The sequence below is a fragment of the Solanum dulcamara genome, chromosome 4 (assembly GCF_947179165.1).
Source record: "Solanum dulcamara chromosome 4, daSolDulc1.2, whole genome shotgun sequence".
In the NCBI taxonomy this organism is placed as follows: Eukaryota; Viridiplantae; Streptophyta; class Magnoliopsida; order Solanales; family Solanaceae; genus Solanum; species Solanum dulcamara.
Window position 1 is genome coordinate 8,624,879 of NC_077240.1, and position 23,078 is coordinate 8,647,956.

Consider the following 23,078-nt stretch of genomic DNA (forward strand, 5'->3'; position numbering starts at 1 on the left):
GATATCTTGACTAATAACATTTTTATATTGTCTTACTCGGGAAATTTAACTAGTATAAAAGATATGATGCTATTGTTGAAATTAGATTGCCTATAGAAGTGACTGCAGAGATCACCATTGCTCTACTCAATATGAACAACTTCTTTTCCAAATTGAAATTGATGAGGGACCAATGTTTGAACGTATATGAAATAAAGAACATCCGAAAAGGTATGACCATGAAACGCACCTCTCTCATTTTAATTGAAGAAACCATTGTGTTATGGATTTTAGAATTAGGGTAACGCTCAAAAAAAAAGGCAAATGCACTTGAATGGGTTGATGTATGGTAAACAAGTAGCTTTCGTGGTTAATACCAGGTAAAGTAGCAAAAATTGATTTTATAGGCCATTTACATTTACAAATTGTTTTTGATTATCTTCAATTTTACACATAAAGATATCAGTTTGAACTGTCAGCCCAAGAGATGATTATATAACTAAAGTACTTCAATTCCCACTGTGGCAGTTGCCCAGAAATTGCGCACTTAATCTGATTGAACTAACTACCAAAAATTGGAGGAAGCAATGCAAAAACAAGAATGATTGAATCGTTCTATCCTTGCAATACCCTTTAACTGAAATGCATATGCTGAGCCTTGAATACAACTACAGTGCTCAACTTACAAATGATGGCTGTGTTACAAAAGCACAACACTCTTGTCATCTAATCTCCACCTGGTTAGAATCTGTCACCATGTCAATGTAAGGTTCCAGGACCAGAAGAGATAAAAACAGAGCTGATTGGAAGGTAACCAATTATTTCTCGTGTTTTCTTAGAAAGAATGCACTGTCAATCCTCTAAATGCCGAGGGTCAATCACAATGCACGCATCTGAAAGAGTTATAGAGTTGAGGTTTTACCATAAGTAAAATCTGCCATCCTGGAGACACTTTTATCACTTGGTGGCAACTTCTAATAAATCCTGCCAAGTGGTAAGTTTTTCCCTGGGTTTGTTTTTCAGACTCCCTCTCCTTTTCTCTTCACTATCGATCTTTTCCCAGCCACCAAATGGAACAATTTTGACATTCCTGCTATCGAGCAATTGGAGGAGGCCCTCCCTACCGGGCTTTGATAAGCCAGATGTTACCACTCCTCTCTCAACATCTTCTGATATGCTAGCGACCTGCTATGTCTCATGATTAATATTCTAGAATGAAAATTCCTTGGTCATAATGATGGGAATAGTAAAGCACCAGGTTGTCATTGATATGCACTTACAGTTTCTTCAGCACAGTAAAGATTTGTAGCAATTATCCCAGTTGGTCCTCTCTTCAACCACCCACATACATACAAGCCTTTCTCGACTTGTGCATCTCCAGAGGCTTCACTTAACACACGTCCCCGAACATTTGGAACAATACCTGGAAAAGCAGCCACAGATCATTTAATTTACAAGAGTGATGGACCACACAGCAATCAAAGCTTTCATGCAATTGATGTGAATGATGAAAACACCTTTCCACAGGATGGGATAAAAAACGGAATCAAAACCACTAATGTGCATGGAAGTATTTGCAATCACTAAAATAGAAAATAAAAACGATGAATTGGCAACTTAAAATTATAGAGAGATCTATTTAGGCGAGGAGCTTTAAGAGCAACCAACATGTTTGCCATGATTTAGCTTTCATCACATACCTTTACGGTGATCAAAAGGCAAGCCATCAACAGGTATCGACTTGTAACCAACACTCTTCAATACCAGCCTACAAACAAGTGCAGTACAAGTGTACAACACATCAACATTCAGTACAGAGATAGGTTTAGCTGCAAATAAAAAAGGAATCAAAAAAGGGTTCTCCTACACCACAGCAATATGAAATAAAATCAAGAACTGAAGCAATTTCTTACATGTTATATGACTTGGTAGAAGGAAGAAAAGATTTTAAATGCAGGGAAACAAAGAAAACTAAAGCAGTGTACCCGCATTCCATTTCTTCAAAAAGTCCAGTACCAACTGCAATTTGTTTCCCAGAGCCAACATCTTCTGGATGAAGAAAAAGTTCAGAGTTAGTAGTAGTTCTCTCTCATGAACAAGATCTTCAACATGCACATTTATAAAATATAACTGACATAATGCAGACACTATGACAAGTCTTTCACATTTTTTGAGCAGCTTTATGCATGAACTTCACACACAAAAAAAACATTAAAGGGTTATTTGGTTTTCACACAAGCATTGTAGATTATAGTGCATGTACCAACTTGCATGGACCTCGACCAATCCATCAGGTAGCATGCAACCACCCACAAACATGTAATCTGCTCACCAAAGCTGAAGGAATATGCTAATAATGAATGTTGTAACTAGAAAACAGACCTGGGATCTCCATGTAACTACTCTTATCTTATGCCCCAACTACTCATTCACGCGTTCTTGTACAGAAATGGCAATAATGGAAAATGCCTTTGGGTTAATTAGTGCATGCGCAATTCTTATAGACGTTTGGTTAGTTACATTTAAAACTGAATTTACATTGTATAAGCATATGTTTTATCTGAAATTGGGTACGAATATGTTTCATTAATTACCTTGGCCTCTGTCTCACATCTATTGTGATATGTGACGGAGGCATTCTCCAACTGAAAATTTAGAAATAGGAAGAGAAATCAGTGAACCTAAGATGTTGCCCCCCTAGCAATCATGCAGGTCCTGTGGAAGGAAGGAAATACGAGAGCTTCTGATGGGATACAGAATTATTATGTACATTTGACGAATAGCCACTCATTTCTAGTTTCTTTTTAGTCATCCATGAGGTGGATTTGTACAGATGATCAGGACGTTCATCATATTACGGTGTAAATTCTATACTTTTTGGTATACCGCTTGGCGCTTGTATATGGTAGATTTTCCATTATTAATAAAATTATTTAACTTGTAAGAAAAGGGCATATGGTGCATTACGTTAATGTAAGGCACAAAAGTATTTTAATCATATTAGATGCTCTTATCCATGTGTTGCTATACACTTATTTCACATTCTATCTCAAGAGAATAATATAGAAACACTACAATAAAAAATGTACACACAAGCATACACTCAGTCAAATACATGACTTGCACAAACACATACATACATACCTAACAAAACATAAATCCTCATTAAACAATCCTTTTGTATGTGTGTTTTGTATGCGAGATTCCCCCATCATATCAACAAAATCTTAACGTCTAATGTCCTCAGCAGACACTGTCAACTCCATGCTAAAATGTTTAAATAGAACAAATGGTAAAAGCAGAAAATTCTATTGAACATATATATCCCAAAAAAACAAAAAAGTGCAAGACATTTTATAAGCATACAGTTTTCTCTTAACATGCTTAAATAGCATACAGTTTACCTTTAAGAATTGTCCTCTCCACCCGCAAACGAGCAACATGACCACTTCTAGAATCTGATTCCAGGAACCTGTCTGGTTTCCTGAAGAAAACAAAGTGCAGTTCTTTTTGGCTTGGATTGCATACGGAAGTTGCAGGAATGGCTGCCTTAGAGAGCAGTTCATGAATTCTCCTTTTAATCCGGTTATTCTTTAGCTCTTCCTTTGCATACAAAACAAAAGAACAGAATACTCAACTTGGGGGATACCAAAGTTATGCATAGCAATAGTGCATACAAGTAATGTGAAATTCTTGGAGCAAAGTGCACCAATCCCTCTTAAGCTTAAGTGGTGTTAGCTTCAAAAAATTGAAAAAATAGCTTTTGGTTGGAACTTCCGTATGCAATCCAAGCCAAAAAGAACTGCACTTTAGAAAGTTCAGCATTTTGATCCCTGGCATTATAGTCCTTTAACCTTTTGAAGTGCAGCAACTGCTCTTTATGCTAAATATCGTAACAATTTTAGCATACAGGATACAATATTCAATGAGAAATAAATCAGCCAACTTACAGGATAAAATTTAATGATAATCACATGTCATCCACCTTTGCCTACAATCAGAACAATTGTTTGATGACTGCTTTTTCAGTTAATTTCTACGGATGTGCACTGCCTTTATTTTGAAATATTCAAACCTTCAAATGAAATTGTGAGGAAACTAGCTCATGAGGTGAAACTTGCCAAATACTATATACTCCCTCTGTTTCAATTTGTTTGTCTTAGTTTACCGGGCGTGGAGCTTAAGAAAGCAAGAAGATTTTTGATCTTGTAATCTAAAACTAAAGAAATGTGTAAGGTACAAAAATGTCCTTTAACCTTGTGGCCTTAAATATGTCATGTTGGATGTGGAAAAGAGCGGTCAAATTGGGAAAGAGACATTCTTTTTAAAATAGACTAAAAGGAGAAAAAGACAAACAAATCATAATGGAGGGAGTAAGAAGACAACTCCTCACACCATCTGGGACCCTAAGTCTAACACATCAGATCAAATTTTCAACCAGTTAGGCTTCGCTTTTCTCAACAGGATCCAACGTGGCACATTACTCTCATTCTTGCACTTTATTTACTTATCTTTTACTTCATTTGGAAAGACAAGTCAGACAGAAACACTAACGGATCAAACTCACCATTGTAGTTAATGAACCATTAGGTCTATTTCTCTTTTTGAACCATTAGTTGTATCCCCATCTCTTTTCTTTCTTCTTTTACATGGTAGTTGAAGCTAAAAGGAGATGCAAGTTTTTATCTTTCAAAAGATCAAAGAGTTTATCTAAAGAAAAGCAGTGGAAACAATTATGCTACAAGAGAGTAAATTTTAAGGGCTGCAATTTATACATCAGCTCTTAGGAGCCTTAAACAGTAATACAGATAGCAGGCTTACCTCATCTGCTGGGGTTTTACTTAAATCCGCTTGCCGAATTTCAATGGATAGGTCCTTGATCCCTGAAGCAACATAAATTTCATTAACAAACCAATTACTGGCGCAAATAATATCTAGCTTTAATTATCTTGCGACAGTAAAGTTAAAATGAATAACATGTTCAATGAAAGTGGGAAGAGCTGGAACCAGCAATCTTAGACAGACAAAAAATTCCACGAACTTACCTAGAACTTCACGCAGTTCTTTCGCCGTGAAGGCTGCTTGTGCTGCTCCACGTCTTCCAACCAAATACACTTTTCTGACAATATTCAAGCATAAGCGTCATCATTTAAATACAAAATGCTTTTTTTTTGGTACATATTTAACTACCAACATGTGATGACACTTGAATCGAAAAGAAAAAAAAAAGAAGAAGAAGGCAAAAGGCAAACCTAATGGAGCTCTCTCTTAAAGCTGCCAAAGCATGGCAGGAGATATCAGTTGTTGCCAATTCAGTAGTTGGTCGTAAAAGGATACGCGCCACATCAAGAGCTACATTTCCCTTAACAAAAGTGAAAAACACTTAGCAAGAAACTACATTTCACTGTGCCTACTCTTCTACAAATTTCTAAACAAATAAGTTCTAGGGTGATTTCCTAGAGAAGATTTTGTTTCAAAGTAACACAAACATTTAATGGAAAGATACCTTCTATGATAAGTAGCCTGTTTGGATTGACTTAATTTTAAGCAGCTTATAAGTTGAAAACTGCTTATAAGTTAAAAAAAATAAGTAGGTGCAGGCCAACTTCTTTTTTTTGACTTATAAGCTGTTTTCAACTTATAAACTGCTTAAAATAAGTTCATCCAAATTAACCCAACTATTTATTGGGGCTTATTTTAAGCACAAAATGACTTTAAGTTGGCCAGTCAAACACTCAAAAAAAGCTGAAAACGGCTTATAAGCCAATCCAAACGGCAATAATGCATTTACCAATGTCTCCCATAGACAACTCAGACTATAAACTGATGAGTTGATGGGCGTATTAATGCAGTGAAGCATTCGATGTGGAGCAACATACTGTAGGTATCAACTATCAATTAAGCACCAAAAGTCATCCCTTAGCCCAGTATAAACATTAACAAATGATATCTACATGGTAACCTCTGGTCGTGATTGAATTATACAAAACCATGAAGACAGACAGAAATAGAGGAAAATATTTGGTAGGCTTATTCTTAAGCCAAAAGGAGGCATAGGGACTTGTTTCATTGATTTGGTTAAATCTTAACCAAAAACAATTGTTAATCCAAAAAGTGGACTCGCTATGCTATTTAAATTTAAGCAAATAGTTTTTTTAAATGACGGTAGTGTTAGAGTCAGCTTGTGTACCTCAACAATTCTATAATGTACCCTGTACCTGCTACATCTTTTTTTTATGATTATGGAGTCCAGGCAGCTTGGACACAGCTCGACTATTCCATCACTACCTGCTATCTCCACCAACATAGGCATAGGATAAATCTGTCTAACAACACACTGGAAGATGGACAAAACCACCTAGCGTGTTTTGACTTCACTGGAATTTGAACATGAGACCTCATGGTTCTCCTCCCACTTCATTGGCCACTAGGCCACACCTTTGGGTGCACGCGATTTGCTATTTAAATTATTAGCAAATAGTGGCTTCTTTTAAAAGCTGAATACACATGTCTAGAGACTAGAAGTACAATTTTACCACAATTGCAACTCTGCTTACACGTGAAATAGTATTATGGGCATTATACAGACATACCTGACCGATAATAACAGCAGTATCGGAGCTCTTCAAATCTGGTGCCAGATTTCGGCAGTCTGGGTGGCCATTATACCACCAAACAAATTCTCTGGCAGAATGTATCCCAGCTAGCTCCTACAAGAAATGCAGCGATAGATGGATAAACAGAAACTATGTTTCTTCAAGAAATAACAGAAGCATAGTGGTACAAGATTGATCAAATGACACCATCAGTAATTATTTTATTTTATTGATTATTAAGGAATCATCAGTACTATTTGTTCCCTAAGACGCTAACTATAAAGGAAGGGGACTCAGCAAAGCCACCACGTTGAGTAACATACTTCTCCGGTTATTCCTAGAGCTTGATCACTTTCAGCTCCATAAGAAAGAACCACCTGCAAAATGATATATTAACTTCGAATCTGGCGGATAATACATACTGCACCAAGCAAGTATAAAATGTAAGAGAATCAAATGCATCCCCATCATTGTGTAGAGTCTTACCGCATCATATAATTCACGCAGCTCAGCCAAAGTTACAGAGGCTCCAAGAGAGAGATTCCCAATGAATGAGCAACGTCTATTTTGAGCAACCCGAGAAAACTGGTTCGTCACAATCTGTTGCAAGTATTCTGGTAAACTAAGAGTTAATAAGAGCAGTATTTCAGGAAGTTTTAAAATGAAAACTATTCCAAAAGGTTATTTTACAACACTCCGGTTCGTGCAACAAGATTTTCTGTGCTGGAGTATTACTTGTTAGTTGCTTTCTTTGTCAAATTGAAGCATTCTGTTAATCACCTCAAGAATACACTTTACTCGTATAGTGAAACACAAGACGGGTAGTTTGTTATTTAAAAATAAAAAATATGCTACTCCTTGTCTCCAGAAAAGAATGACGGGGTTTATAATATGAGGGTCAAAGTCTAATATTTTATGTGAATTCAGCTATGGTTCTCAATCTTTTCAAGACAAAATTGGCATACTTGGATAGGATTATATAAAAAGTACTATAGAAAAAATTATAACTTAAAATATTTAAGAAATATTGGAAAAGATTTGTTCCCTTCTCCAAATAGTAAGATGTCATGTAAATAAAATAGAGGGATAATGCCTACACAAATAATATAAACAAGATGTAAACTTGTGCATTTAGAAAAAAAAAGATCAAATTTTTAAGCAGTTATTACTAAATTTATTACCCGGAAAGTTTGTTGCTGGTATAGAGTGAGGCAAAAAAAGTCTCAACAAGTGACAAGATCTATCCGGGGGGATTTATTCATTCTTTCCTGCTTCTGCTTCTATACTTGCACACTTCTTTAGATATATGCTAACTGTGGAACGTTTACCCAGCTATTGGAGTACAACAAGCACGGAATAAGTGCATCAAAAGCTCAGGGTCACCTTATACCAGTAATTTGCTCTTGGCCTGCCCGTGCCCCGCCCAGCTATTAACTTTTCAAAAGTACTTCTGCCCTCCTCACCATGTCCCATATTAGAATTAAACTACCCTCCCCTCTTAGGGTTTGTCCTGCCCTTCCAACCAGCCATCTTGCCCTATTGCCATCACTATTCCGAAAAAAAAAAGACACTAAAGGAGACGAGATAAAGTATAAGACCTTCGTCTCAGGATGATCAGGAGCCACTCCGGACCTGACTAATCCAAATGGCGTAGGTAACCGATCAACTATATCAACTTCAGCTCCCTCGTGAGCTTTCAAAACCTGGAAATAGTAGCTAAAAATAAAGTTCCCCAACTTCTTACAATTATCAGAAAATCAGAAACAGTAGAAAGTTCAAAGCAGAGATAGTTGTACCTTATCGGCAGTGTAGAAACCAGCAGGCCCGCTCCCCACGATGCAAACGCTTAATGGTTCCGACGACACTGTGGAGAATCTCCTGCAGAAATTGAGAGCTCTTGAAACAGCCATCTTCCAAATTTATCTGTGCCGGCAATGGAGAAATTCTCTGTCTGCTTTGGTGACGAGTTAAGCCCACCAGGAGCCTTTTAAGGGCTGCTTACAAAAACATGTCCAACATTTACGATGTACTTAACATATAAACAAACTGGGAAATTATCGTAAACAACCTAATTGAGCTTTGTTGCTACCATGTTGCTCTCTCAGTTTTAAAGGCATTATATATACCTTTCAAGGCAAAAGTCTATCAGTCATGTTAGTGAAAAGCTCCTGAAGTATTTTGAAGAAGGCAAGTCAAAAATTATGTGGGAGAGGTAGGGAAACAAGAGCTGTAATGGGGCCAGAGACGGGGCAGAATACTTACAACAAGAGATTATCAATACAAGGTCGATGAAATGAAAAAATGTAAGTTATTCATTGTTCGCTCCTGTTGTCTGTTGGAAGCAAATATTTAGCTAACTAAATATGGAAATGTGTATAGTTGGGGTATGAGACTCGTGCGGGAGAATGAAAGAGAGACAGACAAATTGGGGGAGATAAACGATGATAGGCAAACCAAGTGAAAGAACAAGAAAACCAACTCACAGAATAGTGTCAAATGAAGGAAAGATTTGGCCGAAGCTATTTTTTATTTAGTAACAAGAGAAAATATATTGTTGGTAGTTTGCAAGAGCAGGCATTTAAAAACTGGAAAGCAGCACATAAAAACATTAATAATATATCAAGTTGTCATTCAAATAAGTTTGCTTCGAAGCCCTTTCAAGTCATCTATTACTTCTGATTTTTCATTTGAAGTTCAGTATTTACATTGAAACTCGATTAAATTAAGAACCGTGTTAAAAAAGTCCTACACTTACGGATAAAATATTCTCTAACAAAGAATACTTTGCACTAGAGAGACTCAAAGCCGAAATTTTTAATTAAAGATGAAATTACTACTCCGCCACAATACTTATGGATTCTTTCCGATCATCAATGATGTCACGAATAAATGTCCAAATAACATTTATAAGTTAGGTCTAAAGTTGCAGAAAAAAACAAAGCAAGCTATTTATGACTATTGTTTGAAGATCGATGTTTCTTGAAGAATTATTTCTCGAAAAGAGTTAAGAAATTGAATCCAAAAAATTAAAGAGAGAGGCGGCGAATTACCTTAAGATTGAAGAAGTAGCTGAAGGAGATGGAAGGCAAAGAGTTGAGGCCAAAAGCTTTTGTCCTCCTCCTTTCTTCAACAATTGATGAGATGGAGTTAGGGCTGTGAACTGAAATTACCAGAAAGCCCTCAATGGATTAAAAAAGTTACTAATAACAGACATCTTGGTACCAAAAAATATACCCACTCTTCTATAATATAGTAGGAAAAAAAGAGAGGGAAATTTGTATGTTTTTTTAAAAAATAAATATAAATGGACTTTTGTCGTATTCTTTAAAACAAATAATTAGCTTTCTAAAAGCGTCCTTTGGTTTTGTTCAGATGTACTCGTCTGTCGATTTTTCGTTTGTTTTTAGTAGTATTTGTAATTTTCAATTACCATATATGGATTCAATTCATTTTCTTTGTGCTTTAATTTAACTTGAATTATGTGTTCTCAGTTCTTTAGGTTCTGAAAGTTCGTCTGAAAATTTATTTGGAAACTTGATTTTCGATTTGGATAATCTATTTGTGTAAAATTAAATTTTATATTTTTGAATTTTCTACTACAGTCGGTTAGAAATTGAGGTGGATTTTGATTTCGTTTTTGGTTATTAATATGGGTAATTTTCGTGGTAGAAAAGGTGAGAAAAGTAAGATTAAAATATTTTGGAGTCTAGACATACAAAAAGGAGGAATGCAAATGTAGGAGGTTCGAAATGTTAGTTATGAGGAGCTTCAGGAAAGGCAAAAGAACATCAAAGAAACATTGGGTAGAGGTGATTGGTCATGACATGATGCATCTCAGCTTATTAAGGACATGACCTTACATAGAAAGTTATGATGGTCGCAGATTAGGGTGGTTGGTTAGTGGTAATTTAGTGTCGTCTCGCTATCCATCGAGATAGGTTTCTACCTGCATACCAATAGTATTAGCACCATTCTCATAGTTTTCGGTCCTTTAATTTTTGCTACTACATGTTGTTTATTATGCGTAGGTTATTTTTTTATAAAGTTGTGGTTACTGTGTCTTATTCTCTACATGCTTCTCTTATTATTTGTGACTTGCATTACTCACGTGTTTTCCTTTTCAATTTGCTTTAATATGTGTTACTTCTTTTGAAAAAAAATTCTCTCTGCCTTTACGAGGCAGGGGTAAGGTCTACCTACACTATACCCTTCTCAAAATTCACTTGTGAGATTTCACTAATTATGTTATTATTATTGTTGATAAGGTGGAGGATTCATGCCGGGGTGAACATTTTTTTTTATCGAATGACTCGTCGAAAGAGGTGATTGAATTTTAAAGTTTTTTCCCGAAATAAGAAATGAAAAATACAAAATAAAAATAAGACTGCAGGTGTTCAAAATCCATTAAGAGATCCAATTTATCACATCAGATACTTGTGTTTAAGAGACGCATTATAATCAAGTTAAGGTGCCAAATGATCATCGGATAAATTTAAGTGTTAAATAGATAGTTGATGTCAAATTTAAGTGTATTCTCTACGTATTTTCCATATATTTTTACCAAACAATGTCTTGAACCTCTTTTTGGTAAAAGGAAAAAAATAATGCTTTTGTTTTTATTTATTTGTATTCGTCGTTATTTGAACAGTTAAAAAATATTTTCTTTGATTATAGTTTTTTCAAATACTTTCTACAATTTTTAAATTGTTAATTATTGTGACTTATAATATTTTTTATGTAGTTTTCTAAATATATAAATTTCACCTTCAAAAAAAATAAAAATTCTATGTCTGAATTTACACTAAAACATCAGGCAAAACATACTTATGTCCAAATGGCCCATAACAATTTGTTTGATGGTTGTTAAGTATTGTTTCATAATGTATTGTATTGTATCATATAGTGTTGTGTTATTTTAATGAATAGAGTATTTTGATAGATTATATCGTTTTCCGTCGTTACATAATGTTATGCGTTCATGATTTGAACGATAAACTTACAAGTAGGGTACGAATAGAGCTATTATGAAAATGTAGAATAAAAAATAAAATATAATTAGTATTAAATAATACATAAAGACAAAATGAGAAGAAAATATTAAGATAACGATGGAATCACACCAAGTTGGTCGTTATATAAAATGGGTCTTTTCGTTGTTATCTTACGATGGATTTAAACGTTACGATACAAAAAAATTTAAATAACAAATAAAATAAATATTATATTTAAATTAACAATAAAATATACAGAAAATGACTTAAAATGCCCTCGAACTATTGAAAATGATACAAAAATGTTTTTCATCCATTTATTGAGCCTAAAATGTATTTCACATTCACTTTTAGATACAAAAATGCCCCTCATGGTTTTTGAAGGGTAAATGTCAAAGATATTTTAGACGAGACATTTTTATACTATTTTCATTCAAACATTTTAGACACATTTTCCGTACAATATATAATACAATAGGTAACAAAAACTATTCACATTCACGTTCTACTCAGTCACATCACCGATGGCCGGAATAACCATTACCCGTTGGCTCACCGTATCTCCAGCGCAGTCCTTCTCTCTACTTCGCCGACTGCTTTTCCCTTATGCCCTTCGTTTCCACTACTCCTCTTTCCCTACCCGAATTCCTAAAGCAGGGTCCTTTTTATCAGTCTCCACAACTAGCGCATTCAGAAGCAGACCATTTTCCACCACCACACCAGAAACTCCCATTTTGAATAACCCAACTCCAGCTCCTCCGAAGCGCAACACTTTAGTCAATTTCTCCTTATCTGATTCAGAAGACTCTGATTCTGAGGTGGACACGAAAGAGGTAGCAAAATCGTCGACTAAGCAGATAGATAAATCCAAATTACCACCACCATACGACCCATTTAACAAGAAACCCGTAATTGAGGAACCCGAAGACCCAACAAACTTGCAAGAAGTGTTTCAGAAAATACGTTCAGATGGGATGATCAATAATGCAGTGAAGATGTTCGACGGATTGTCAAGGGATGGGTTGACCCACGAGGCCTTGGAGCTATTCTCTCAGATTAAGGACAAGAACCAAATGCCAGATGTAGTGGCTCATACGGCGGTGATCGAGGCATACGCCAATGCAGGGCAGCCAAAGGAGGCTCACAAGGTTTACCTGCGGATGCTGTCATCCGGTGTGCTGCCGAATGCTTATACATATAGCGTTTTGATCAAGTCGTTGGCGGAGAGTGGAGAAGAGAAATTTGTGAAAGAGGCGAAAAAGTATGTGTTGGAGATGGTGGAGAAAAGGGGAATGAAGCTCAATGCAGCTACTTGTTTGGGTGGTTTTGAAGGGTTGGTGAATGCAGGGATGGAGAAAGAGGGGACAGAATTACTGGAGATAGTGAAGAGCAAAGGAGCTGTGCCTGAAGAGAGCAAGATGAAAGAGGTGTTGAAGAATAAAAGAGGGTTAGTTTATAGGACCATAATGCAGGTTTTCTATGGCAAATAAAAGATGATTTTTTTGGTTAATGGTTATTTAATTTGCTGTGTAGATTGTTGTAGTTGGAAAGTTCTTGGTATTTGTCATATTGAAACAGCTTGTCACAAGAAATGCTGGGAACTTTGTGCTTATGGAAATTTGATTTCCTAGTTGTTGGCACTGTCTGATGACCAGAATCCAGACTAGCTGTAATTTTCTTTCTTCCTGATCCCACACGTAGAGCTTAATACAGCGGATGCACTTTCAAAGCTACACATTGGAAAAACAAAGTGTCAGAATCAAAGGGGATAGGCACAATTTGTGATTGTTGTCCAAAGACAAGTTTCAGAAAGTTAGAAAAGTAGTTGAGAGTGTCTAGCTGGTTAACTCTACTCGTCTTCCTCGTTGAATACAATGGGAATCTTAAGTTTTAACAACATTAATATGCTAGGTATAGTTATTACTTGCATTTTTATCTTTTATCAAATTAAGCACTATCTGAAAATCCCATCTGACTTTTTAAAGCCTCTCCTTATTCATAGTTACTATACTACCATTTGAAGTAGCAAGAAAATCCAAACCTCTTTGCTTATTCTTCATTTCCATAAGAATATAACATCATCAAGTTTAATATAATCACTTTACTGATCAGCGCATCATGATTGTGATTTTCATAATAAGAAGATGAGCATTAAACCCCTACCACTTTTAAAACTGCTATACAATTATAGTAGGCAGTTTTAATGATCCCAAGCTATCATATTTTTCTTTGATTTAAGAAGAAAACATAATCCTTGTAGTTTGACGACCAATTACTGTAGTTATGATGCGGAATGGAAATTTATCAACTGAAATGGTGCAAAAGAAAGAAAAAGAATAATCCTATTCTATACAACCGTTTTCCTCTCCCTTAAAAAAAAACTATTTTATAGCCCCAATATTCTATACTTATGCTTGCAATTTAAATAGAGCAATAAGCAAGTCTTTGAAACATAAAAGACAAAAAATATGGATGATTAGTGATTGTTAATAATGGATTTTATTATGTTAAATATAATTATCCAATCAGAGACAACTCAACGAATATATCTCTTGCCACTCGTCTTTTTGTACGAAACAAAAGTTAAACAGTTGGGAAGGAAAAAAAACAAACAAGATTTATCCTTTTGTAAAAAGATTTATCCTTTCTTCGCAAGTTTTCTTCTGTGGCTTTAACCGATCTGTGTTTTTTCATTTACATTACTAATAAAATAAATTTCGGGCCGCCATTATTGCTTCCCTGTCCCACAATCAGCATTTCACTAACAGCGCTTTCTTTTCGCCTAATATATGTTTTTTTTTCGAGTCGCAGATCTATATAGTTCCGTCGTATTCATCAAATTTCACTTTCTCCGACGATTCCCCAATGACCCAATTGGTCACTGTTCTTTGATTTCTTTTACCCAGATTGCATCGATAAGGTTAGTGGGTCTTTATCCTTTTCTGCGGACGCGCTATTTTTTTTAAATTTTTTTGGTCATATATCGGGTAAACCCCAGTTGGGATTTTGAAATCTTGTATAATTTCTTTGACATTCAATGGGTTGTGTAATTCTTTACGGAATAGTTTCCTGATAAGTTCAATTTTTAACATTTGGTTATTGGGTTAGGGTTTCCCGATGTCCCGAGGTCGGTGTACATCCAATCAAAGGTAAAAAGCCAAGTATTCAATTGTAGCAAGAGTTTCTGCTATTTGGGGAAGAAGAGAAGTGAGTAAACATAGGGATTAAGAGTTCTTTCTTCAGTTCTGTAAGTGGATTCTTGGTTTACAGATGGATATTCCTTTTCTTTTATTATCTGTTTACTCAATAAATTTTAATAATGGTATTGATTTCGCTATATTTCTAAGGTTTCAGAGAAGGGTGTTTGTGTTTGATGCTCGGTAGCCTGTGGAACAGATGGCTCCCATATACTATATCCTCATTGCGCTGCCTTGCACTGTTGGTGCCATTGGACTGGCGCTTTTGCACATATACAGGCATCTTTTGAATTACACTGAGCCTACTTATCAAAGATACATTGTCCGCATCATCTTTATGGTTCCTGTGAGTGTTTTTTTCTCTTTATTCTTCTTCTTGATCAAACCAGTAAAATTAGTGTGTTTCTTTTCTCTTAACTCTTAACCAATGCGCAAGGGTGGACTACGTACTGTTTCTAATCATTCAGTCCACTATGACGCTGATGCAGTGTATGAGTGGAGCAATAGAAGTTCTTTGTAGTGGCGAGGAATGGGAGTAAACTTATGTTTAGGACATCAATGGTAGCTCTTTATCACATGGCAGTGGAACTAGTTTTACTTTATTTCTATCATTCCCTCCTTTCCAATTTATACAACAGTGTTTTCATTTTCATACCTTCCAAGATATTTAGCACCATTTTATTTCATACAACTTTCAGGATTTCAAATTGTAATTTTGAATGTGACATTTCTCCGTCAAGCTAGCTTTCAACCTTTAATACTCTTTTCCACAATCTCATTTATGAATCAATATCATATAATCTATTGTATGTGAACTCAATAGCTCCATCTTCTTACCTAGTTGATTAGAAATTTGGGCAGCTATCGTTGGAAACAAAGGTTTTTCTTTCTTGAAGAAATCAGTTTCCATGATAACCATCCTCACATGTAGTCTTCATCTTTGCCTCTAGGCTTTTTGATACATCTCACAAGCCTACATGTGATTGGTGAATCTCATGTAGTTATGAGCCATAGGATATCAAAAAGCCATCCCTATGCTTTGCATAAAGTGCTTAAGTATTGAGATTGAGGTTTTCTGGCTTAGGAATCAGCTTTTAGCATGTGAAGTTATATGCTATCCAATTGTTGGACTTGATTATTATATTGCTGTGCTATCAATTATAACAGGCTTCAATAGTGAAGAGTTATATGAATATTTTCGCTGGGCTTGAGGGGACAACTAAACCAACAGGGAAATAGTAGGCTGTAATTGTATGACTGCACCTAGATCCCATCTTTGTGGAGAGCTAGTTCTTGTGGCTGGGGAAGCTTGAACACTGTGATGGCTTAGTCTGTGAATAGTGTATATGCAGACACTTTTCTGAGACTTGGCAATCATAATGAGTAGTGTTTTTTTGTGAACAATTCTGAAATCTTGCAAAAAAAATATAATAGAATTAATGAATAACTTTCAAAACTTGCTGGTTTAAGTGTTTTGAAGAAGTGTGTGCTTAAAAGACATTTTCATTTTAATTATTTAAGTGGTTGAATGTGGGATTAACTGGGTATGTTGTTGTTTTGAATGTGTTTTTTCAATGAAAAGTTCCTCTACTAATAAAATACTCACATGTCTTCAAGAAAATAGAAGTATCTAAACAAGTTTATTTTGCACACTCTTTTTGTTTTCAAAAAGCTTTCTCTTAAAAGTTATCCAAACGGCTCCTAGTTACCTAATTTGGCTGTGTGTTGGTATCAAGTTGACCAATAAACCTCATTGTATTTTAAATTATGTAGGTTAAAAGTAGGGATCAAGTTGATTTGTGAACAGATGCATATTTATATTGTCATTTGTTAATATTAGACAAAACTTAAAAGAGTAGTCATTCTGCTGGAGGTGGATCATCCATAGGTTTTGACAAAGACTAAATAGGATAGTAGAGGTGAGTTAAATCTGGAAAAGCCGAACAACTAGTGTTGAAGATGTGGAAACTTTGTGGTATTTGTTAAATTGTTGTAGAAGGAAATGGCTTTTGAGACGGGGGTTTATCGGAAACAACGGCTCTCTACCCCACAAAGGTAGAGGTTAGGTTTGTATACAACCTATCTTTCCCAGACCCCACTTGTGGGATCAGACTGGTTATGTTGTTGTTGTAGAAGGAAATATGTGCATGGTAGGATTTCAAATTCATCAACACTTAATGTTGTTAAGTTACATAGATCTTTGTACACTAAGGGAGGAATTAATTTTGTGAGTGTTCCTAAATGGAGTTCAGAATCTGAATGTGGCGCTAAATGTGCACTTGTACTATCAACAGTTGCCGTTGACTAATAAATAAAACCCCAGCACCTAGAGTGTTTCCGGAATGGTGGTTATCTTATTATTGAAATGTAAATGATGGTTACTCTTATTTAAATAAAATGCACCCTAAAGTATAATTTTTTATAATTGTTGTTTCAGATTAGTACAAACTAAAGCTAAACTATAGATGCTTCATGCATTGAATGTACTCCAACAGGTAGTGAATATTAAAGTTGTGAATCTTTATGGATCTTAAAATCAGAGATATTTGCTTAAATCTGGATGTTATGGTGTTTAATTTTTCTGTAACATGAGAATGCAATTTTTTTCGTATATGACCTTTACAAATATAGTTTCTGAACTAGCTTGACTCTGAGCTGCATATTTCATTGCGCTATACTTTTTTTTCAAGTTCCACGTTAATGTTTAAAATTCTGCACGTCTCCTTTGACAGGTTTATGCATTAACGTCATTCTTGTCGCTCATCCTAAATGAGAGAGCCATCTATTTCAATTCCATTCGTGAAATGTAAGTACTGTTCAAGTTTGTATTTTGCGGCTTAATGCATATTTTTCTCCTTGGTGGTATTATAATATGACTGCCCATTGTTGCTTTATGGAATGGTGCCCCTGCCTTTTCTCTCTGTGTTCTAAACTTTTGTGACAAGTAGCAGCCATGAATACTGATGAGTGATGGGATAATAGTAGTCATGAATCGGCTCTATAATGTGGAGCTACATGTTTTTGTTCTTACGGAAAAGGGCCAAAAATATCCCTGAACTATAGGAAAAGGTTTAAAAATACCCTTTATCCATCTTTTGGTCTAAAAATACCTTTCTACTCATCTTTTTGGTCTAATATTACCCTTTCATCCACCTTTTTGGCTAACTATAGATAGCCCTTGAAATTGACAACCCTCTTTTTATTTTTTATTTTTTAAAAGTATTTATTATGTGTCATTTTCTTATTGGGTGAAATAAAAATCTCACTTCCGCTAAAAAAAATTCATAATTTATCTAAGCCAAAAATAATATACCTCTTCACAAACTCCCCCCCCCCCCCCTTCCATTTGTTTTTTTCAAAAAGCTACATTGATATACAAGACTAGAATATTTTTTATCCGGTTAACCAGAAAATAAAAAGACTAGATTTTTTTTAGTTCTTGGCTTGATTTTTCTTTACTGTTTAATAATACTAAATTTTTTACAATACATATAAATAAAATGACTAAAAAATTTAGTTGTACGTATAACTAAATTATTTTTTAGTTATTACAAGATAGTAAAAAAAATATTTTAAACTAAATTAGTTATTACAAGATAGTTAAAAATAAATAAATAATTTTTTTTCCTATTACAAGATAGTTTTTAGATAGTTATTGTAAAACTATTTTGTAATAATACGTATAACTAAAAGATTTTTTAAATAAGTTTTTCAATCTTTTTTCATAATTTATCCAAACCAAAACAATATACATGCTTGATGACCATAAAAAACTAATTTTTTTTTTAAAAAAACTACAACAAATAAAAAAACTATTTTAAAATATTTTTTTCCATAATTTATCCAAATCAAAATAATATCCCTCTTCATGATCCCAAAACAAACTTTATAAAAAAATAATAAGAAAAAGCTATAGCAATAAAAAACTATTACATTTATTTTTCAAAAAATTGGGGTCTTGAAGAGGTATATTATTTTTGGCTTAGATAAATTATGAAAAAAATTAGTGGAGGTAGGATTTTTATTTCATCCAATAAGAAAATGACACATGATAAATACTTTTAAAAAATAAAAAGAGGATTGTTAGTTTCAAGGCTTAAAGTTAGCCAAAAAGGTGGATGGAAGGGTATTTTTAGACCAAAAAGAAGAGTAGAAGGGTATTTTTAGACCAAAAGGTCGATGGAGGATATTTTAAAACCTTTTCCCATAGTTCAAGGGTATTTTTGGCCATTTTCCGTTCTTAACTTAATGAGATCCTCTTTCTATGACCGAGTTTCTATTTGTTGACTTTTTAAATCTTTGCAGCACACATAGATGGGTAATAGTTAAAAGTTTTGTGAGTTCAACAAGATTGTTGTACGTCAAAAGCTCAATTACATAAACACAGACTTTCAACTATTCTACCGGATATATGCTACCTCTCACAAGAACCGAGTAATTCTGTTGACAAGGTTAGGCAGGTCGTAAGAAATCACCTTGTATTTTTTGACTGCTAAAATTTGAACCTGGTCTTCAAGGTTTTCACCTCACTTCATTGATACCTTTGGGTGCCTTATGTCAAAAAATCTACATTTTATCCTATATATGTAGAATGGGAACTGGTTTCCCCTATTGAGTTTGATTGCATGCTCAGATGTTGAGTCTACAGTGTATTATACAATGAAATATGGATATGCATCCTCAGGCCCAGTTGCTTGACTTGGTATACGTGTCTATCTTGCATTATGGCTTTGTGTGCTATAAAGCCTTTGCAAAAATATTGAATGATATTTGAAAATTCAAATTCAAATCGAATTGATTGCACAATGTTTATCTTCTTTAAGCTGAAGAATAAATTCACTGTATGCTTTGTTCAACCACACACTGTGTTGACATTTTCTGATATGGCATTCATACTTCCAAGATTCACTTGAGCTGTCAAGTTAATTACCCAACTTGTAGACTGCTACTGATATATAAAGTCAACAAAAACCAAGAAGCTTGATGCATCTCAAACCTAGAACCTTGAAGAATGTCAGGGAAAGCCTTAAACATTGTCAAAACGACGCAAGATATAGTTGACAGATGCTGATATGTAAAATAATTGTGACTTGGAAGAGGGGTCATCTTCTCGGACAGAAGATTGACTTAAATATCCAAAACTCGTGAGCCAGACTTTTCTGGATGTCTGCTAAGTATCGATTTAGTGAAACTTTTGAGGGAGAAGGTCTCTTAACTGAAAATGTTAAAATATAATTAAATACCCTCACGGAACCTTTCTCCATCTAACCTGAGACTTTATGACCATAGGCGTCTTTGCCACTCATTATTATCCAACAAAACTCTCTCCTGGGACTTCAATAAGCTACTCTCGCTGTCTTACTCATTCATCCAATTAGACCATCTCTCCAAGAGTTTTGAAAATTCTATTGTCTAATTCACGTCTTTAGATCACTACAATTATCAGCATCAGTCTTCAATGTATTCTAAGTTTTTCTCAGTTCCTTTTCTAAAACACTCGGATTCACACTGAAGGTTCCTTACACCCCAATCTTATCTCTATATTGATTGACGAATCTCTAAACAGACAAAAAGGATTCTTGGCAAACACTCGACTTCATATAAATGTACCAACATATCTAGTTCTCCTTCCAACTAGTCATTGCATATATGGACCTTTTGCTTTTCTTGCATTCTATTCTTTTGCAATCCAACGAGAGATTATAGGTTGTTTGACACACCGTTTTCCATGTGATTTTACCTTTACTCATCCTTTCTTAAGCTATCTTCATTCTTCATGATGTCGCATCTGCATATGATGGTCTACATCGGAAAAAACTTCAGCCTTTTTTTTGTTCTCTGTGCTAGTAAATTGACGCAACATATATTAGGTGGAAAGGAATAGTTGGTGAATGATTTATATGAGTGTGCATCTTTTATTTTTGAACTATGTCTAGACACCTCTATGGTGAAATTATTTTGTTAATTGTGATTATTTAGTTTCTAATTTCCTTTCAGATATGAGGCATGGGTCATATATAATTTTCTATCACTCTGCCTGGCATGGGTTGGTGGCCCAGGGGCTGTTGTTCTAAGTTTGAGTGGCCGAATTCTAAAGCCAAATTGGTGTCTGATGACCTGCTGCTTTCCTCCGCTTCCTTTGGATGGGTAAGTTGTGCTTATGCATGAAGCCACTTCTATTTAGTCAATGAAGAGCTATTCCTTTGAAAATTCTCCAGCATGAACCATTTCTAAAAAAATATATATTACTCACAGTTCTATATAGGAGACTCATTTTTCATGGTTTATGTGATTGAATGCATTGCATTTCTACACTTGAATTTGAGATGACTCCATAAATTTCAATTGAATTAGTGATCTTCCTTGATATCTATGACCAAACTATTGTCACCTTGTTTTACATTTCAATTATGTTAGTCTCTATGTTGTAATGCTGTTACTTCATTTAAATGATTGGACCTTAAATCTCTTGTTTATTTTGTTTATTTATTTGAAATGTATTTCTGATAATGTTAAAGCAATGCAGGCGCTTTATCCGAAGGTGCAAGCAGGGGTGTTTGCAGTTTGTGATTCTCAAGCCCATATTAGTGCTCGTTACAATCATACTATATGTAAAAGGAAAATATGAGGATGGAAATTTCAGTCCAAGGCAATCATACCTCTACCTCACAATTATATATACTATCTCATACTCAATGGCACTTTATGCCTTGGCTTTGTTTTATGTGGCATGCAAAGATCTGCTCCGTCCATTTAATCCAGTGCCAAAGTTTATCATTATAAAATCTGTCGTATTCCTTACGTACTGGCAGGTAATTCCCCAGATTTGCTCAGTTACATGTTATTTTCTCACTTTGCTGTCGAGTAAGCAAAATATTATTCAGTTTTTGACTACTGAACACTCTTTGGTTTCACCAAATCCGGCATATCAGCTTAATTCTGTTATTACCATAACAACAACAATAATGATATTATTTCCCCTGTCCCGTTTTCTGTGGTACATTTTTCTTTTTAATATGTACCCTAAAACTGAATCTTTGCACTTTTTGGAAACTATTACATCTTAGTATCTTACCATCTCCATTTTACACTTGATGATACAACTTTTTGGGACCGACCCACTTCAATTTTTTCTCCTTTCAGAAATTTTACTGAAATTACAGAAATTGACTGGTTTTTGTTCCATCTATTACAATTTTCTGTACAGAATGATGTTTCTAGGTATTATATTCATTCTTTTTAATTTCCTCTGCCAGGGTGTTCTGGTGTTTCTTGCTGCAAAGTCAGAACTTATTAAAGATACCGAGGAAGCTGCTGAGTTTCAGAATTTTATAATTTGTGTTGAGATGCTTATTGCAGCTTTTGCTCATCTTTATGCCTTCCCATACAAGGAATATGCTGGCGCAAATATTGGTCCTCCTCGTGGTTTTACCGCTAGCCTTGGACATGCCCTTATGCTAAATGACTTTTACCATGACACGGTCCACCAGGTAAGATAGACACTTGCTCATTTTCACTCGTGCTGTATGTGTACTCCACATGTGTCCTAACAAATTCTATTTTCTTTCATGAATGCAGTTTGCTCCTACTTATCATGATTATGTTCTTTATAATCATGGTGATGCTGAAGAAGGGGGTGCGACAAAGTACAGGGCGAGGACTTTCGTCCCAACTGGCCCAGAGATGGATACTGTTAGGAAAAACAAGCACATATTTGGAAACAAACAGGAAGACGTACAATTATCTAGTCTCTCTCCCTCTGCTGCTAATAACAACAATCCACAAAATCCTGCTGCAGGCCAGCAAACAGGGAAAGCGGAGGCAATGAACTACTCGTTGCTTATGGATGCATCAACTAATGTTTCAGCACCCTATGACCTATCGCTGATTGATGTAGACATTTCAAATTATCCATCTAAGGTACCTGCAGCCAATCCCGTGTCGAGGTGATGCCATTGAATTTTCAACCATGTGTGAATTTAGTTTGTTGGGAATTAGATGTGGCCAGCGTTACATGCGACCTGAGTATGTCGCTGTGAAGCTCATAGTTGTAACTTAGTTTGTATATGTAGGCAAAGCTAGTTTTCTACCATGTACTTTCGATTGTTCCCATTTCCATATGTAGTGTAATTAGAGAAACCTCAGTTATGTTGCATTTGGTTTAGCACAAGCTCATCATATTTTATCTATCCACTGTTTGCTTTTTAACTCAAGATTCTGAATGATTAGCTTATTGGACTTAGTATTGCTTTTGGGCACTAGATCTGTGGGGGTATTGTTGCACTGTTGTTCTGAGCTAACGGGAGATGAATAAT

At 35.1% G+C, this 23,078-nt stretch overlaps 3 protein-coding genes across 6 annotated transcripts; 2 read left to right on the plus strand and 1 right to left on the minus strand.

The window, feature by feature from the left end:
* Positions 1 to 360: 360 nt before the first annotated feature.
* Positions 361 to 9,756, minus strand: LOC129886003 (NADPH:adrenodoxin oxidoreductase, mitochondrial). 3 transcript variants are annotated; one of them, XM_055960506.1, is made up of 14 exons: positions 9,626 to 9,756; positions 8,372 to 8,569; positions 8,174 to 8,278; positions 7,062 to 7,175; positions 6,899 to 6,952; positions 6,573 to 6,689; positions 5,232 to 5,341; positions 5,025 to 5,098; positions 4,801 to 4,862; positions 3,384 to 3,582; positions 1,965 to 2,028; positions 1,680 to 1,747; positions 1,260 to 1,402; positions 361 to 1,164 (listed from the first exon to the last, which is right to left on the minus strand). In XM_055960506.1, exons 2-14 carry the CDS (start codon positions 8,483 to 8,485, stop codon positions 937 to 939), a joined length of 1,452 nt encoding a protein of 483 aa, XP_055816481.1. In that variant the 5' UTR covers positions 8,486 to 8,569; positions 9,626 to 9,756; the 3' UTR covers positions 361 to 936. The 3 variants fall into 3 exon arrangements, with proteins under 3 accessions (XP_055816481.1, XP_055816482.1, XP_055816483.1); XM_055960507.1 differs by lacking the exon at positions 9,626 to 9,756 and adding an exon at positions 8,838 to 9,159; XM_055960508.1 differs by lacking the exon at positions 9,626 to 9,756 and adding an exon at positions 8,702 to 8,716.
* Positions 9,757 to 12,017: 2,261 nt separating this feature from the next.
* On the plus strand, positions 12,018 to 13,196 carry LOC129884622 (pentatricopeptide repeat-containing protein At4g38150-like). The gene has a single exon (XM_055958903.1). The coding sequence runs from the start codon at positions 12,091 to 12,093 to the stop codon at positions 13,054 to 13,056; it is 966 nt and encodes a 321-aa protein (XP_055814878.1). The 5' UTR covers positions 12,018 to 12,090; the 3' UTR covers positions 13,057 to 13,196.
* Positions 13,197 to 14,142: 946 nt separating this feature from the next.
* On the plus strand, positions 14,143 to 22,976 carry LOC129886004 (uncharacterized). Of its 2 annotated transcripts, none has more exons than XM_055960509.1 (8): positions 14,143 to 14,486; positions 14,675 to 14,813; positions 14,914 to 15,109; positions 17,496 to 17,569; positions 20,761 to 20,910; positions 21,290 to 21,575; positions 22,020 to 22,253; positions 22,342 to 22,976. In XM_055960509.1, exons 3-8 carry the CDS (start codon positions 14,963 to 14,965, stop codon positions 22,711 to 22,713), a joined length of 1,263 nt encoding a protein of 420 aa, XP_055816484.1. In that variant the 5' UTR covers positions 14,143 to 14,486; positions 14,675 to 14,813; positions 14,914 to 14,962; the 3' UTR covers positions 22,714 to 22,976. The 2 variants fall into 2 exon arrangements, with proteins under 2 accessions (XP_055816484.1, XP_055816485.1); XM_055960510.1 differs by having other exon boundaries at positions 14,921 to 15,109.
* Positions 22,977 to 23,078: the final 102 nt, after the last annotated feature.